This window comes from Bos javanicus, chromosome 14 (assembly GCF_032452875.1).
Source record: "Bos javanicus breed banteng chromosome 14, ARS-OSU_banteng_1.0, whole genome shotgun sequence".
In the NCBI taxonomy this organism is placed as follows: Eukaryota; Metazoa; Chordata; class Mammalia; order Artiodactyla; family Bovidae; genus Bos; species Bos javanicus.
The window spans coordinates 1,519,923-1,537,245 of record NC_083881.1 but is presented as its reverse complement, the minus strand read 5'-3'; the positions used below and the strand labels follow the sequence as shown (position 1 = coordinate 1,537,245).

Sequence of the window (17,323 nt, the reverse complement as noted above, 5' to 3'; positions counted from 1 at the left end):
AGCTGATGAAGCCTTGTAGGTCTTGGGAAGGGAACAATGCAGAGGGAATGTGAGCGCAAGCCAGTTCCCATGGAGGAGAGACAGAGAGCAAAAGTCAGAAGTCTCCAGCCAGCAGCGTGGGCGAGACCTGCAGTTTACCTAATTCCCAGGTTGCAGCCCCCTCCCTGCCACCCCCGGGGTTTAGGCACCATTTGATCTCAGCGAGGCAGCAGTGAGCAGTGGCATGAGGCAAGATCTTAATGCCCTGCCCAGGAATTGAACCGAAGGAGCCTGAATGAAAACCAGGGATTCTAGCCACCAAACCAGCAAGGGTTAGAGGCTAGAAGCTGTTTTCTCCTGGATCTTTGCCCCTTGTGAAAAATGCATTTATCACGTGGGCAGAAACTGTAAATGCAGGTACAAAGTTTATTATTAGAGACATTATGCAGCAGCAAGTGGGAGGACCATAGAGAAATGGTTTAGCTGAGATAGAAGCAAGGCAGAGATGCACACCCAGAGAGGAAGGGTGTGGGCAACCCCCCTGCTGAGGAGGAGCCCTGTAAAGAGGCTGTTAAGTCATTTCTATTGGTCAGTTCTTCTGGGTCTTTCTCTTCCTTCGGGCTGGTATCTGGTTTCTTTCTCCACACCTGACTTACCCTGGGACCCTCCCCTGGGATGTGCACACACCCCTCAGCCAAGATGGATCTGTAAGTGAAGGCTTCTGAGAGGGGCAAGACTCATTATGGTCTGGAGTTACCCCTTGATTTTTGACCCACAAAAGAGCCTTTCTGTGCGTATGTAGTGTCTCCCTTATTCTAAAAGGGGGAAGTGGAGATCCCTTCATCCTTTACTCAAACAGGATTTTGCACTGCTCTGTCCTTGCCATGACTATTGCCTTAAGGCATTCACAAGAGAAAAACACTGACTATTGACTCTGTTTCTGTTGTTACTTTCCTGTTGGAAGGCAAAAGAGAGGCTGACTGTAAACGCCTTAACTGGAAACTACCTGTCTTTTGCCTCAGGAGATGCAAACAGGAGGCCAGTTGTGAATGTCTAACTGGGAGCCCACGTATCTCCTACACCAAGGCCTGCGAGCCCACTCCTGTCCCTAAGCTTGCAAATGAATCTCAAAGCCTCAAAAGCAGAAGCTTCACCAGCACGCCAGCCTGCAGTGAGTAGGTGGACCAGTTGTCCTCCAGAAAGCCTGTTTTCCCATCGGTCAAGTGGGCCTCCCTCCAGAAGCGGTGGCTTGAGAGGCCTGCCCCCTGGGGAGTGATGATGGTCATGATCTTGACTGTTTGCTCGGGCCTGTGGGTGTTTGCCCAGTGCTGGCGAGGGGTGGGGTGGCGAGGAGCAGAAAGGCCGTTGCTCTTAAGAGAGGCCCCGTGATGGGTGCCAGCCCGGAAGAGTGATCCTGAGAGCAGGAGCCAGACCTCCTGGGAGTGACGTGCCAGGCAAGCCATTCTGCTAAAACGGGCGATGTGCTGTGGGGGCAGCAGAGGTGACCGTCTGCAGGGGCCAGTCCTGCCGGCCCAGGGGCCCTTGTGTGTCCACTCTGGCAGCCCGAGACTGGCTTTTGTCCATCCCTCTACCTGGTGGGCCCCTCTGGGATGGTCGGTCTCAGACCCCGCCCCCCAGCAGAGGAAGAACTAGCTACTGTCAGGAGTAGAAAGCTGGGTGCTGGGTGGATTCCTGGGGTCCTGCCTCCTCTCCAGCCCCATCAGCCTTTCCCAGGGGCCAGCTGGGTGAGCTGGTAGGTCGGTCTCACTTCCTGGGAACCAGAACCAGGGCTGGTCCCAGTGAGCCTCGGGGCTTCTCCTGCCTTTCCTGCTTGGCTCCCCTCCCCTGGGTCATCATCTGCCCTGGTCCAGGGCTGGCTCCAGGGCCAAGCCTGGGAGAACCAGGGTAGGTGGGAGTCTAGGAGGGACAGAGCCAGCAGGACCAGCCAGACCAGATCACCGGGGTTGAGTGCAACTGGGTGGCTGGTGAGGACCGAAAGAAAGCAGGTACACGTATTCATTCATTTATTCACTGGCTTGAGGCGGTACAAATGACATCTCTGGTGTACACAGAGGGGGGCCATAGCCTGAAGGCTATTCCATGCCCCATAGTGGCAAGGCTTGGGGCATGGGCCTGGGAAGTGCCTGGACCTCAGCAAGTGGACTGAAGGGGAAGGGCACCATCTGTTCATCCGTCCGTCCATTCATTCCCCTGGGGCCTCCGGTGTGCCGGGCCCGGGGTGGGCACTTAAGCCACAGCCTCCCTCACTCGCACCAGACCCCAGTTTGGTGGGCACTATCGTCCTCATTTTAACCACAGAACAACTGAGGCTCGGAGATGTGAAGAAGCAGCTCCAGGTCAGCCTGAGCGGCAGGACCCAACAAACTTGGCGGGGGTTGGGGGGGCTGGGATAGAAAGGAAAGAGGCCTTTCAGTTTCTTTCCACCTTTCTCAGAGGGTTAGAATCATGAAGAGACACATTTCATTGCCACAAATCACACGCTACAAAGGGAAAAGGAGAAGCAGCCGTCCGACCTCCCCTCTGGAGCGTCGTCCACACCCGGGCACCAGCCACGGGGCACCCATGCCCTCCTTACATGATGGCGCCAGAACCAGTCCGGTTTCTGGGTCAGAGCTCTGGCACTGGCTTCTCAGCTGGACTCCAGACAGACGGATGACGCAGGAGCCCAGGGAGGGCGGTCCACAGAGGGCCTCACCTGCTCAGGCAGCCGCTACTGGGACGCACAGGCTGCTTCCGGACTTGAGATGCCGCCAAGAGCTGCAAGGATGAGCTTGCCCACAGCCCGCCCTGCGAGGCTCTCGTTTCTGTTGGGGCCCCACGGCCCTGACACAGGTGGGGAAGGGGTCTGGCCCAGCAAGCCTGCGGTGCTGGGCGCCCCTCTGCCCTCCTCTTTGCTTTCCACCCTGGTCCAGCGCCCACACACCGGGCTGAACCCCTTGACTGTGGCATTTATGGCTTCTCACACCTAGCTCCAATGTTTTTCTTCTAAGCTTTCCTGACCTGAAGCTGTTATAATTACTTTACATGCTAAAATCCTCTTAAACTTATTAACCCACCTTCCCAGCTTCCCCTTTCTCTCCCAGCTGATGGGAGAAGCAACTGCACGGTGGGGCGGGGTGCGTGGGGGTGGGGGTGGGGCGGGGTGCGGTGGGGTTGGGTTGGGGGTGTGGTGGAGCAGGGCAAGAAGTCCAGCCCGCCTTGGGCAGCCACTTCATCTTTCTGTCTCAGTCTACCTATCTGTGAAACGGGCAGGTGACGGCTCCTACACATAGGGCTGTGCTGGAGTGCTTAGAGCCACAACTCAGGGAAACTGGCAGCTGTTAGTTACTAGCCTTCTGGACAGTCAGTCCCGGCAAGTTCACGTGTTTGGTGTCCAAGGCTCTGCTGGTGCTCCTGCCTTTGCAAAGCCACACACTTCCCACCAGGGGGCCGGGCCTGGGCAGGAGGGGAACATCTTCCCGCAGCTCTGTGCTGGGTTTCTCCCCCAGCCAGGCAGAACCATCTGTGCGGGTGGTGTGGGCAGACTGGTCCCTGGCACTGCGGCAGTGCCATGGGCGTTGGCAGGGGCCCGGGTCAGCATGGACAGATGGATGCAGGAGGCAGGAGTAAGATGCTCCCTCCGGCCCCCAACACAGCACTCTCAGCTGCCACTGGAGGCAGGGCTCCACCACATCCTCGCTGGGACTGGGCCGGGGGAGGGATGACCTGGTCTGGCCGAGGAGCCACTAGACCCGGGACAAAGCGCTTGCACAAGCTGTCAGTGACCCAGCTTCCCAGGCCTCTCATGCTGAGTCAGCAGAGTGGTCTGCCCACGGCTGCCCCCCGCTATCAGCCTGCACGTGCAGCGGGGGGTTTGGTCTCCTCCCTGAAGTGGCCCACTCCTGGGGGCTGTGGGAAGAGGAGCTGGGGGTGGGGTGGTCAGGCTTCCTCCGAGCCTCCTCCAGGGAGGGGCTCACAAAGATTGGGCGGGACACCCGGTCGCTCCCTGGGCTGAGCACTCCTTCGGGTGCGGTCCTTCTGCTTCGTGGCCCTCTGCGAAGTCCAACCCAGCCCCAGCTAAGGACTTCCTGCCTCGGCTTCCCCAGAGCGTCCAGGTCCCTGACGTCTGGGGGTCTCAGAGGGAAGCTTTCAGGAAAGAATTTCTAGCCCAAGTCCCCCTGACAGGGGCCACGCTTAGCGGCCAAAGCTTCTGAGTTCCAGGGACAACCCCCACGAGTTGTGGGGTGTGGGCTGTGCCGGCTGGAAGGCGCTCCTGCCCCTTGGCCCCTCAGCAGACAGACCCGGGCTTCCGCAACCTGGAGGGGTGGGGCTCACCTGGGTGGGTGGGTACTCTTTAAATGATAAGCTTTCTTGGGTCCCTGGGCTTTCCTGGTAGCTCAAAAGGTAAAGAGTCTGCCTGCAATGTGGGAGACCCAGGTTCCATCCCTGGGTCAGGAGGATCTCCTGGAGAAGGACATGGCAACCCACTCCAGTATTCTTGGTCTGGAGAATCCCAAGGACAGAGGAGCCTGGGGGGCTACAGTCTGTGGGGTCGTAAAGAGTCAGACGCGACTGTCTTCCTGGGCCCCTGGGGGTCTCGAGGCCCAGCGTGATTTGGGGGCAGCTGAGAGCTGCTCCTAGGGATGAGGCAGGAGCGCTCCAGCCGGTGCAGAGCTCTCGCCTCCCCGCGGGTAGGGTCAGAGTCGAGGGGCCGCGAAACCCCCGGGACAGCTGGCGTGGCCTTAGGGCCTGAGGCCGACGCGCCACGCTCCCCTTCAGTCAGGACCCTGTTGGCGATCGCCTGCAGCCAGGGGCAAGGGAACGCCCGCTGCGCGCGGAGGGAGCACGGCCCGATCCTTCTGCTGTGATCCCTCCTCCCGTCCTCTGCCTCTCCGGCCTCCCGAAGTCCGCCTTCCCCTCCTCTCCGGCTGGCCCAGCCCGCCCAGTGCGGCCAGACCGTCCGGAGAGGGCGTCGCTCCCGCCCCCGCGTGTCCGTGTCCGACGGGGTTGGGTGAATCCTTTCGGGCACCTGGCAAGAGTTCACTCCGTAAAAGGGCGCCCTCCGCCAAGCCTGCTTAAGGCAGGAGGCCAGGCTTCGGACGGCTGCGGCTCAGCACCCTTCCCTCCTGGCCGGCCCAAAAATAGCCCCGGGATCAGCTGTCAAGCTCCACCAAATATAGCCTGATCTATCCAGACCCAAGTCCTGCGCAGGGGCCCAGCGCCGGATCCGGAGGGCCCTCAGGGGCCTCTTCAGGCTGAGCTAGTCCCTCCCCTGCCACAGCCCAGGGGCCCGGGCCTGCCTCCCTCTGCCCTCCAGCCCCCTCCGCCCCAGGCAGCCCTCCTGGAGCCCCGGAGAGCCTACTTCCTGGAACCGGCCCCCACCCCAGGGGCCCCGATCGTCCCTCCCCCTCCAGCACACCTACAAGGCAGAGGGGCCAAAGGGCCCCTTCAAATCAGTGTTCCTGGGCCAACAGCACACTGTGCCCATGTTCCAATCCTTGGATGAGGAGAGGCTTATCTGCCTCGTCAAAGCCAGAAGCCTTGGGAGGTGTAGTCCCACATCAGCCTTTAGGAAACCAGATCACAAACGGGAAGCAGACCTCAGGGTGGCTGGGGGAGGTCCAGTCCTCTTGCAGACAGTCCTGGGTGTGGCTGGGGGGTCCGGGGAGGGCAGAGGGTAGGTGAGGGGTGCAGGGGGAGAGGGTGGGGCTATGCTGCTCAGGGCTTTGCCCTCCCTGGCTTTAGAACAGACCCCAGAGGGTGGCCAGGAGTAAAAGGGCCAGAGCCAGGGTCGTGGGGGTGGCAAGGCCAGCGCCATTACAGAGGTCATACTGGCAGCAGGAAGTAGTGGATGCGTGCTTGGAGTAGCCGTCGTACACAGTCTCAAAGCAGCTGGGCACACAGGACTTGCTCACCTTCATCCTGGTCGGGGTGTAGTCTGCAGAGGGGGGAAGGCAGGCCAGGACCCTGAGAGGGGCCAACCCAAGCATGCAGGGCCATTAGGCCAGGATCCCCTCTGCCTGGGGCTCCCAGAAAGGATCCTGGAGCAGGTGGGAGCCTCCCTCTTCAGCCTCCCCCATTCTACCCTCTGCCCCGCCCCGGTGCTCCCCAGAGAGAGCTGGGGCAGCATCCCAGGAACTCACAAGTGCGCGTCGTCATGCAGTAGGAGACCATGGCCGGGCAGCGCATGGGGTTGAAGCAGTTCTCCCCATTGTAGGCGCACACATGGCAGTCCAGAGCCTGAGCTGCGGCCGGGGAGGGGCCGCAGGGAGAGGGGGTCAGAGAACAGGGAGATCAGCCCCCAGGTCCCATCACCTTCCCCAGGAAGAGCTGGAAGGAGAGGTGGTCACTGGGATTTCTGCCACCATCCCCCCAGCTCAGCCTGGCTGACCCCAAAGGTGGGTCTGTCCATCCCTATGTTCTCCATCCATCTTACCCACAGGGAGGCCCACCAGGGCCACGAGGAACAGGGCGAGCAGGGGCGTCATGGCCGGGGGCTAGAGGGCAGAGTGAGAGCAGGGATGTGGAGAGCGGTTGGTCCTTGATTCAACTCAGGCCAGGGCTGGGGCAGGGCACAGAGAGGGTGGGACAACCCCCTGCCCCCCTGGAGCTCCTGGTCAACTGGAGGCGCTGTATTCCTGCAGAGAAGGGAGCAAGGACGGGAGGTCATAGCAGGGCCTGAGGCACCCACAGGGGGCTTGGGCAGAGGGGCCACCCAGTTCAGCCTGGAAGGCTTCCTGGAGAAGGAGACACGAATGAGATGAGAAGGAAGCAGGGTGGGATGCTTCAATGAGAGACACCAGTGCCTGCAAAAGGCCAAGACCCGTGCACACCAGATGAGGCAGTGCCACAGCTAGGGTGGGGTGCCAGGTGAAGGCTGGAGGAGAAAGCTTGAATGCTAGGCCAGAACCCACACCCTCCCTAGGGATGGTTGGGGCAGGGGCCCTAGGGAGCTGGCACCCAGCCCTCCCCAACCCAGGACCCTGAGTACAAGGGCGCCCTTGGGCCCGGGAGCAGGTCTAGCCTCACTGCTCTCCTCCCCTGTGCCTCTGGTGTGTCCTTGCACGGACTTTGAGGGCTCAGCAGGGGCCCCTCTCCTGGGAGGCCTCCGGAGCCCTCCGCCACCGCGGGGCTCGCGGCATTGGTGGGCTGCAGCTCTGTCCAGTCTGCAGGGGACGCACTCTGAAAGGACTGCAGGGGGGCCCTTGGCAGGACAAGAACTTCCCAGCCGGATCCGCTGTCTGGAGCGGAGATGCCCCCTCTCCAGACAGGCTCTGGGCGAAACCGACAACTTCCCTCCCTGCGCGGAGACAGTCCAGCCCCGCCTCTGCGCCAAGGGGGGCTAAATCAGACTCTCCCCTTCCAGAGAACAACAAACCCGTTTTCCATGACCCATTTTCAGGGCGTCCCCCTCGGGGTACAGAAGGTCTGAGTAAGGCCGGGCCCGCAGCGCCAGCTCTTCCCCGCCCTCTCCAGGGGAGCCCCGCCCCCGAGACTGCGGTCCCAAGTTGGGGGATGACCTCAACCATGACCTTCATTCACCACACCGAGGCCCCGTTGCGCCTGGGACTCACCCGCGGCCGCTCTCCAGCCCCTGCAACTCGGGTCTGACAGCGCGGCCGTCCCTCCGTGCGCCCCGCAGAGACCACGCCGCGTTGTCGCCCCCGCGGCAGAGCCGCCCGTCGCCGGTGACCTCACTGCAGGCCCCGCCCCGCCCCGCCCGGCCGGCCCGCGGGCTCGTCCCTCTTGCGGGGCTGGGACCCCTGGCAACAGTCCATGGTGCCCAGGCGTTTAGGCCCCGCAGGAACACCCACGCGACACTCGGACGCACGCGCACCGCGGGACACGTCTGGCCCTGCCTCGCTCTCTCTGTAGTCAGCCCCGCACCCCAGCAGCCCGTGCGTCCCCTCCTTCCTTCCACTCAGTTTAACAGGGAGGGGTGGAGGTGGAGTGGAGCCGACTTCTGGACCGAGCTTCTGCGTCCCCAACCTGGCCCTCCTTTACCTGCAGTGTGACCTCCGCAAGCCACCCAGCATTTCTGGGCCTCCTCCCCACACCTGGTCCCACCCAACACAGGGTTAAAGCAAGTCTTGAAAGGAGTCCACTGTTTCATAACTCCCTTAAACATTAATAATAATGTTTAAGGCAAAATTTAAGACTTTCATGGGCTCTAATTTTTTTTTCTAATGTGAGAAAAGAATACATTTCCTTTGACCCTAAATTTTATTTTTCTTTCAAAGAGCTGAGCCATTTTGGGGTCCCTAGGCACTGAGCCTCCAAAGTGAGGTGGGCACTCTCTCTGGAGGGACTGGGATGGTTGGTCACCCTGTTTGCCAAATAGTCACTGAGATGCCACAGGTGCCAGGTGTTGGGGATAAAACTGACAAACATCCCCAAATATTCTTGACATCATAAAGCTGACAATCTAATGAGGCATAAAATAAATGCAAGGGTGTGGAAACCTGTGTGTGTTGTGGCCTTCATCCTCAGATCATGATGAATTAAGGGCGTTGCCAAACTCAGCCTCTGTTCACTGCTGCCAAATAGAAATGCAGAGACAGAGTTTGGGGTGAAGCAGAAAAGAGAAGCTTTTATTGCTTTGCCAGACAAAGGGGGCCACAGTGGGCTAGTGCCCTCAAGACAGCCTGGCCCACCCTGGAGGGGGTGGTGAGGAGTTTATAGTGTTCAAGGAGCATGATCAACTCCTGGACAAGTCTTGGATTGGCTGGTGTCAGGGTGGAGTTTCAAGCATCATCAACCTTCTGGTTTCAGCCAGTCTAGGGTCTGTGTCCTTGTGGTCAGCAGTTTTCATCTAGGCGGGGATGGGGTGGTCTGCTTCCTGTAAAACAAGTTAGGAATGTGTGTCAGGCCTTCGTGAAGATCTTTCGGGGATCTGGGAGTTTGGTAATTCTGCTATGGGGCAGAATTACAGTCTACATCATTACCAGTTCCCCAACCCAACAGCTATTCTTCGTTTCTACATTTTCACATTTCCAATTTTTAACTCCCGAGTCAGAATTTTACTTTCAAAGACAAGGATACAGGGTCTTGCAGATGGTTTCAAGTTCCACCTTTTCTTTGGTATTCCTCAATCTTGAGGAGGAACAGATGCAGAACAAGAAAGGGATGCAAGTTCTAGATTGAGAGGTTAATTGTAAACTTGGCAGAGGAACTTAGTTTCTGTTCTGTTTCTATTTCAATTTTCCTCAGGGAAATGAAATAACAACTGCTCTGGTTATGTCCTGCTGAAGTGGGGCGTGCTGCTGCTGCTGCTAAGTCGCTTCAGTCGTGTCCGACTCTGTGCGACCCCAGAGACGGCAGCTCACCAGGCTCCCCGTCCCTGGGATTCTCGTAGTCCTGCCTAATTTGGGGAATGGACACAGAGTTGGAAATAATCTTGAGTTCAAGATTGACGTCAATATTTTGTATTAAGAAAACGTTGTATCTCTTTGATTGCTTTGCTCTAGCAACCTGGACAACCATTTGAAAATTATTAGACATAACTGCAATGAAGATAATGGTTAAAACACACCTTTGTAGTCTTTTTCAAAGAAGTCTTCCTGTCTTTTGATGGCAACCAGGAAAAATAAGTTTTGGAGTGTTTGCTCTTTATATATATTCAGTAACCAAGTAGTCTTTTGCTGGGAGGCTGTAGGTTGAGTTGTCTCATTTGCTACTGTTTTTGTTGTTCAGTTACTTAGTCATGTCCAGCTCTTTGCAACTCCATGGACTGTGGCACGTCAGGCTTGTCTGTCCTTCACCTATCTCCCTGAGTTTACTCAAACTCATGTCCACTGAGTCAGTGATGCCATTCAACTATCTCATCCTCTGTCGCCCTCTTCTCCTCCTGCCCTCATTCTTTTCCAGCATCAGGGTCTTTTCCAATGAGTCACCGCTCTGCATCAGGTCACCAAAGTATTGGAGCTTCAGCTTCAGCATCAGTCCTTCCAATGAATATTCAGGGTTGATTTCCTTTAGGGTTGACTGGTTTGATCTCTTTGCAGTCCGAGGGACTCTCAGGAGTCTTCTCCAACACCACAGTTCAAAAACTATTGTTTTTAAAGTAGGATAAAGATTTCATAGTTACAAGAAGACCTCAAGACCATAAGGTTGCAGTTGGCAGCCGCTAGTAGGTACTGTTTTAAAAATGGCTGATGGTGTCCTCAAGTCTGATGAAGTTTAGAGAACTCAAGTTTTCAGTAATCCAGAAATATGTCTGAACCCGTATCCACACTGACAATCTAGTTCCACTTTGGATGTCTGAACCACAGTTATTCCATTCTGATTTTTCCATGTAATTTTTAATGGGTAAAGCAGATGTACAATGCATGTTTAATAGGCCACAAACAGGCTGTTTTGGTTAGCCTAAAGTTCAAAACAATCATGTATAAGCCAGAATGATTTCCCATACTTGAACACGCAAAAATTTCTTCCATCATTTTCCCCCTTTGATTGCAAATCTTTCCATAAATGGCATTGGCCATCAATATATTTTTCCCGTGTTGCCAGAGTGACACAGTTACCTGCTCTGGTCCGTCTACTTCCCTCGGTGCTACAGACCTCTTTGTTTACATGTTTGCCTACTTGTCCATGTTGGGGGGAAACTAATCAGATATCGTGAATCGGCTCAGAGATACGCGACTGGGGAAGTGCTTTGTAGGCTATGCTGTTCATCATTTATCCCCAATTGTCACACAAGCACTGTACATGTGCTTTAAGCAGTGCACTTAAAAGATGCAGTGATACACGTCTGTGACAGCTTCACTAGAGAATTTTCTTTTTTAATCCTGAACATTGGGGTCAAAAGCATGGTTAAAAGTAAAACGATAACTTTCCATTTTGATAGGAAGACAACCATTTGGTAGACAGTGCAGTTGGATTAGTTGGATGGTTCTTACAGGCTTGGTCCAGATTTTAAAATCAGCTGTCTTCTACTGTTGTCTTCTTCTCATCTTAATATGGGTGTTATTTGGGGTCAATAGTCTTTTCTATAGACAGGCCAATGCACAGGCCTTTCTCAAGTGGGAAATATGAATTTTCAAGAGTCAGTTCCCTTCAGTATTGTCCCACAGGTACTAGTTAAGAGTGCCTGATATGGGTCCTTTTATTTAGTTTGGAGACAGTCCTTTAAAAGACGCCTTTTCCAGCATCCATAATCTCTTAGTTGTAACTCACAGGGCATCTGATCTTCATGCAAAGGTAGATTATTGTGATTAGCTTCAGAAACAAGCTCCGAATACTCTTCTACTAATTCAATTAAATCTTATAATAGCTTAACAGAGCAACAAAGAGTCATCTTGGACATAGCAAAGCCTCAGTAAATATAAAACTTCAATATCCACAAAGGTATACTATTGAAATAAAGTTTTTCTCTCTAGATTATCCTCATTTTTATTAAATCCAGCCAAATCAAGGCTGATTTGTTCCAAATAAGTCTGGTTTCAATAAACATGGCCTGCTTATTCATATAAATGTAATTGCTCATATAGGCTCTTTTAAGCCTTCAGATTTTACCTGTGCTTCTCTGGTGGCTCAGATGATAAAGAATCTGCCTGCAATGCAGGAGAATTGGGTTTGATCCCTGGGTCGGGAAGATCCCCTGGAGAAGGGAATGGCTACCCACTCCAGTATTCTTGCCTGGAGAATTTCATGGACAGAGGAGCCTGAAAGGCTATATAGTCCACGGGGTTGTAAAGAGTTGGACATGACTGAGCAAATAACAAACACATCTCTTCTTTTGGTTCTGACTCATTCAAAAAGACCCCGATGCTGTGAGGGATTGGGGGCAGGAGGAGAAGGGGACGACAGAGGATGAGATGGCTGGATGGCATCACCGACTCGATGGACATGGGTTTGGGTGGATTCTGGAAGTTGGTGATGGACAGGGAGGCCGGGTGTGCTGTGGTTCATGGGGTCGAAAAGAGTCGGACACGACTGAGTGACTGAATTGAACTGAACTGAACATCTAGATTCTTGTATATGTCAAGAGACAGTTTTTTCCAGTCACTTGATAAAGTTGCTTAGACCTCAAGGGCCTCCAATTTTTGAAGAAATCAGGCAGAGAGAAAAGAAAAATATTTTAATTTTATCCACAGGTGTTTATTACCAGATTTTTATAAATCAAAAGTCGTTTGAGGAAAAGGGCTTTTCTATAACTGAAAAACAGATTAGAAGGCATTAGTATGTCAGACAAGTCATAAAAATTATAATCATATTTAGCTGTTCATTGAATCCCATATAATTAATCTTTGTTCTGTTTGAGTCCAGTTTTTCCGTTAGTGGCATTGACCCTGCCTAGTGATCGAAGATCATAGTGACAGGGATAATTTCAAGAAGTTTGTGAATTTTTTCTTAAGGTTACTATGATTTGTCCAGTTAAGTGGGTGTCTTGATCACTAGAGATTGTAGAAATTATATTCCAGATGGGAAACATATTTTCTAACCTTTTCTTTTTCATTGTGAGGACATCAGCCCTGAAACCAGGGAAGGCTTTAACCCTTCAGACAGGAAATGCGGTTTGTCAGGGAGCTGGGAAAAAGCCAAGCAGCCGTCTTGGATTTCCCATACGCTTGATTTTTTTTAGTTTACAGTTATTGTTTATTCATTTTAAATTCCCTGATTTAGGAGTAGACTGTTGTCATGTTTTAAGGATATCAGGATAGCAAAAGTCTGACAACAAGGGGTTAATTTTTTGTAGACACAGAATGAGCTTTATCTATGCGTGCCATAATCTTCATAGATCATTGTGAAATAATACTCATTTACTTTATCAAAGTAACAGAAGATTTTAAAAACAAATATAAATCACTTGAAGGCAAAGAAATCTGTATAGCCTGTTGTTAAAAGCTGCATTCCAAGAAAACTTTATTCTCTTAACAGAGAAAGCCAGATTCCCGTCTGGTACCAGTTCATTGTTGATAACAAAATTTGTTCATCTAGTTAATTTTGGTTTAATCTTAGAAAGATCCTTCAATAAATCTTGAAGAGGTAGTATTTTTGTAAAGGCATCAGAGTGAAACTATATCTTTCTATAATGAAAAAAGGCTCAAGAAGGCAGGTATAAAATCTGATTACAATGAAACTGACAAGGTAACTTGGTTACTACTGTGACATGTGATAGACAGTAACTAGAATTATGACTGATAATATTTTACCAATACATATTAAATCTTTATGAATTCTATATAATTTCTAGATTATCTCCATTAGTAACATTTGCCACACAATATAACCTGAGAAGATTTATTACTTATTTGACAGTATTTCCCATGCATCTTTAACATACCAAATTAACCTAATTAGTTTAATATCTTTCTTTGGGATGCCTCAAAAGTCCTCTGAAGCACCCCAAAGTTAGTCAGAGATCAAAAGAAGTTCATCAGAATTTGCTTTTAGGAAGTTCCATCAAAAAATATTAGAGAGTTTAGAACATTCAGTCAGATTGGATCATCAGTCACTGTGAAAAAATAGTTATTCTTGCAGCCAGAGTAACAATAAAAGAGATTGGCTCAAGATGGTGGAGCAGAAGGACGTTCGATAATCTCTTGAAAGAACCAAAGTCGCAAATAGCTGTTAAACAACCATTGATCAGAGGATGCTGGAACCCATCAGAAAAAGATACCCACATCCAAGCTCAGAGAGCAAGCCATAATGAGATGGTAGTGAGTGAGTGAGTCAGTGAAGTCGCTCAGTCGTGTCTGACTCTTTGCGACCCCATGGACTGTAATATACCAGGCTGCTTTTTCCATGGGATTTTCCAGGCAAGGGTACTGGAGTGGGTTGCCATTTCTTTCTCCAGAGGATCTTCCCCACCCAGCGATCGAACCTGGATCTCCCACACTGCAGCCAGACGCTTTACCATCTGAGCCACTAGGGAAGCCGTAATGAAATGGTAGGAGGGGCACAATCATGATTAAATTAAATCCCACACCCACCAGATGGGCACCCTACAAATGGGAGAACAGCACCAAAGAAGTTCTCGAACACTAATGAAGGTTCTGAGCCCTACATCGGACTTTCCATCCCGGGGATCCGGCAAAAGGACTAGCAATCCCCAGGGAATCTGAGCTTGAAGTCCAGCGGGATTGGATTGCAGGATTTCCACAGGACTGGGGAAAACAGAGACTCCACTCTTGCAGGGCACAGGCGAAACCTTGTGTGCATCAGGAACCAGGGGAAAGGAGCCGTGATCCCACAGGAGACTGAGCCAAACCTACCTGTGAGTGTTGGAGGGCCTCCTGCGGAGGTGAGGGTAGGCAGTGGCTTGCCACGGGAACAGGACACCGGCAGCAGCAGTCCTGGGAGGTGACCCTTGGTGTGAGCCCTCTTGGAGATCGCCGTTAGCCCTACTGTAGAGCCTGTAGTCTCCAGGGCTGAGTCCCCTCAGGCCAACAACTAACATGGAAGGAGCCCAGCCCATCAGCGGACAATTGGTTTTAAGTTTTACTGAGCATGGTCTGCCACCAGAGGGAGACCCAATTTTCTCCGACACCAGTTCCTCCCATCAGGAAGCTTGCCTTTTCGCCTTATCCACCAGAGGGCAGACAAACTACAAGAAGCAAGCAAGCAAGAAGAACTACAATCCCGCAGCCTCCAGAATGGAAACCCGCAGTCACAGAAAGCTACTCAGAATGAAAAAGCACAGGACTGTCTTCCAGATGAAAGAACAAGATAAATCCCCAGAGAAAAAGCTAAATGAAGTGGAGATAAGCAATCTTCTGAGAGGGTAACAGGCAGGAAGGCCAGGGGTCTCCAAACGGAGGAAAGAGGCTGCAAGTGTCAGACATTTTTTATCTCTCTCTTAAGCAGCAGGAGGAAACAAACCAGTGTTATATATATATATTTTTCCCTTCTCTATACAAATTTAGAAAGAGGTTTCTCTTAAAATTCTGTGTTGCCATAATGACACCTGGTCCCACCTGAACTTAACTTGTCTTAAATCTTGAGCTAACCAATGCATTTTCCTTACGGAAATATTTGTCTTAAGCTATGTTATTGTGCTTTGCATTTACCCTAGACTCTGTCTTCAAGTCAGTTCCGCCTAAGGGCTCAGAACCTACTTGATAAACTAGTTTGTTATACTCATCTATGTTCTCCTAATCTATGTTAATGAAACTATATATTTGTATGGAAATCTGCTTTTCTTCAGGATTCATGTCAATCGTTTTATATGCCCTGGATGACTCACTTGGTGCCAATGTTATCTCAATGCATGTTGTGGGTGAGGAGCCTGGCACCATTCACTGAGTTTTGAGACATTTCCTTTCTCTCATTAGCAGACTGCTAACATCCAGCTAAAGACTAGCAGGGGGGCACTCTTTCTGCTCCCTTCTGACGTCTATGTCAGAAGCTTTCTCTCTTTTATACTTTAATAAAACTTTATGACACAAAAGTTCTGAGCAATCAGGCCTCGTCACTGGCCCCGGATTGAATTCTTTTCCTCCAGAGGCCAAGAATCCCGGCATCTTTTGTGGTTCAGCAACAACCTTTCGCTTCCAGAAAAAGAATTCAGAATAACAACAGTGAAGATGATTCAGGAGCTCGGAAAAAGAATGCAAAAGATGCAAGAAATGTTTACCAAAGACCTGGAAGAACTAAAGAAGAAACAACAGAGATGAACAATACCCTAGAAAGAATCAATAGCAGAATAACAAGGGCAGAAGAATGGATAAGTGACCTGGAAGATAGAATGGTGAAAATCACTAAAGCAAAACAGAATATGGAAAAAAAGAATAAAAAGAAATGAGAACACTATAAGAGACCTCTGGGACAACATTAAATGCGCCAACATTTCACATTATAGGGGTCCTAGAAGGCAATGGTACCCCACTCCAGTACTCTTGCCTGGAAAATCCCATGGACGGAGGAGCCTGGTAGGCTGCAGTCCATGAGGTCACTAAGAGTCAGACACGACTGAGCGACTTCACTTTCACTTTTCACTTTCATGCATTGGAGAAGGAAATGGCAACCCACTCCAGTGTTCTTGCCTGGAGAATCCCAGGGACGGGGGAGCCTGATGGGCTGCCGTCTATGGGGTCGCACAGAGTCGGACACGACTGAATCAACTTAGCGGCAGCAGCAGCAGCAGGAGAAGACAAAGAAAGAGAAAGGACCCGAGAAAATATCTGAAGAGATAATAGCTGAAAAGGTCCCTAACGTGGGAAAGAAAACAGTCAACCAGGTCCAGGAAGTGCAGAGAGTCCCAGGCAGGATGAACCCAAGGAGGAACACAAGTGTACACAGTAATCAAACTGACGAAAATTAAAGAGAGGTAAAACATTAGGAAGAGTTCCCAGAGCTCACACAAGGTTGGAGGACAAACCTCATGTCTACTGAAAAGCAAAACAGAGCCCGGCACAACCTAAAAGCCACGCGTTAATGTTTTATTTGGGGACCCTGCTGAGGACTACTGGGGCTTCCCTGGTGGCTCAAAGGGTAAAGAATCCGCCTGCAATGCAGGATACCCAGGTTCAATCCCTGGGTCAGGAAGATTCCCTGGAAAAGGGAATGGCAACCCATTCCAGTATTCTTGCCTGGAGAATTCCATGGACAGAGGAGCCTGGTAGGCTATGGGATACCAAAGAGTTGGGCACAACTGAGTGACTAACATCTCCACTTTAGCTATCTAGGGCCAGTATCCTGTTTTCCTCCACCCTGAATTCCCCTCAGGGAAATCATCAAACCCATGGAACCCAGAAGTTCAATGAACTTCAAGCACAAGAAATTGAAGAAAACTATACCAAAGCAGAAAGTGAAGAGGAACTAAAAAGCCTCTTGATGAAAGTGAAAGAGGAGAGTGAAAAAGTTGACTTAAAGCTCAATGTTCAGAAAACTAAGATCATGGCGTCTGGTCCCATCACTTCATGGGAAACAGTGGAAACAGTGTCAGACTTTATTTTGGGGGGCTCCAAAATCACTAAAAATGGTGACTGCAGCCATGAAATTAAAAGACGCTGACTCCTTGAAAGGAAAGTTATGACCAACCTAGATAGCATATTCAAAAGCAGGGACATTACTTTGCCAACAAAGGTCTGTCTAGTCAAGGTTATGGTTTTTCCAGTGGTCATGTATGGATGTGAGAGTTGGACTGTGAAGAAAGCTGAGCACCGAAGAATTGATGCATTTGAACTGTGGTGCTGGAGAAGACTCTTGAGAGTCCCTTGGACTGCAAGGAGATCCAGCCAGTCCATTCTGAAGGAGATTGGTTCTGGGTGTTCTTTGGAAGGAATGATACTAAAGCTGAAACTCCAGTACTTTGGCCATCTCATGCGAAGAGTTAACTCATTGGAAAAGACTCTGATGCTGGGAGGCATTGGGGGCAGGAGGAGAAGGGAACAACAGAAGG

At 51.4% G+C, this 17,323-nt stretch overlaps 1 protein-coding gene across 4 annotated transcripts; it reads right to left on the bottom strand.

Annotated features, from left to right (window-relative positions):
* Positions 1-1,991: 1,991 nt before the first annotated feature.
* LYNX1 (Ly6/neurotoxin 1) lies at positions 1,992-7,862 on the bottom strand. 4 transcript variants are annotated; one of them, XR_009740706.1, is made up of 5 exons: positions 7,554-7,834; positions 6,416-6,617; positions 6,123-6,224; positions 2,576-5,917; positions 1,992-2,384 (listed from the first exon to the last, which is right to left on the bottom strand). XR_009740706.1 is itself a non-coding variant. In XM_061438411.1 (4 exons), exons 2-4 carry the CDS (start codon positions 6,465-6,467, stop codon positions 5,721-5,723), a joined length of 351 nt encoding a protein of 116 aa, XP_061294395.1. In that variant the 5' UTR covers positions 6,468-6,617; positions 7,554-7,862; the 3' UTR covers positions 1,992-5,720. The 4 variants fall into 4 exon arrangements, 3 of the variants coding, with proteins under 3 accessions (XP_061294395.1, XP_061294396.1, XP_061294397.1); XM_061438411.1 differs by having other exon boundaries at positions 1,992-5,917; positions 7,554-7,862; XM_061438412.1 differs by lacking the exon at positions 7,554-7,834 and adding an exon at positions 7,358-7,454 and having other exon boundaries at positions 1,992-5,917.
* Between the last annotated feature and the right edge of the window lie 9,461 nt (positions 7,863-17,323).

Excerpts from the sequence above, each read along its gene's own strand:
- LYNX1 (XM_061438411.1), bottom strand. The coding sequence starts at position 6,467 with ATGACGCCCCTGCTCGCCCTGTTCCTCGTGGCCCTGGTGGGCCTCCCT. Across the intron at positions 6,225-6,415 it reads CCTGGTGGGCCTCCCTGTGG|CTCAGGCTCTGGACTGCCAT; the intron begins GTAAGATGGATG and ends CCCCGGCCGCAG. Across the intron at positions 5,918-6,122 it reads CTGCATGACGACGCGCACTT|ACTACACCCCGACCAGGATG; the intron begins GTGAGTTCCTGG and ends CCCCCTCTGCAG.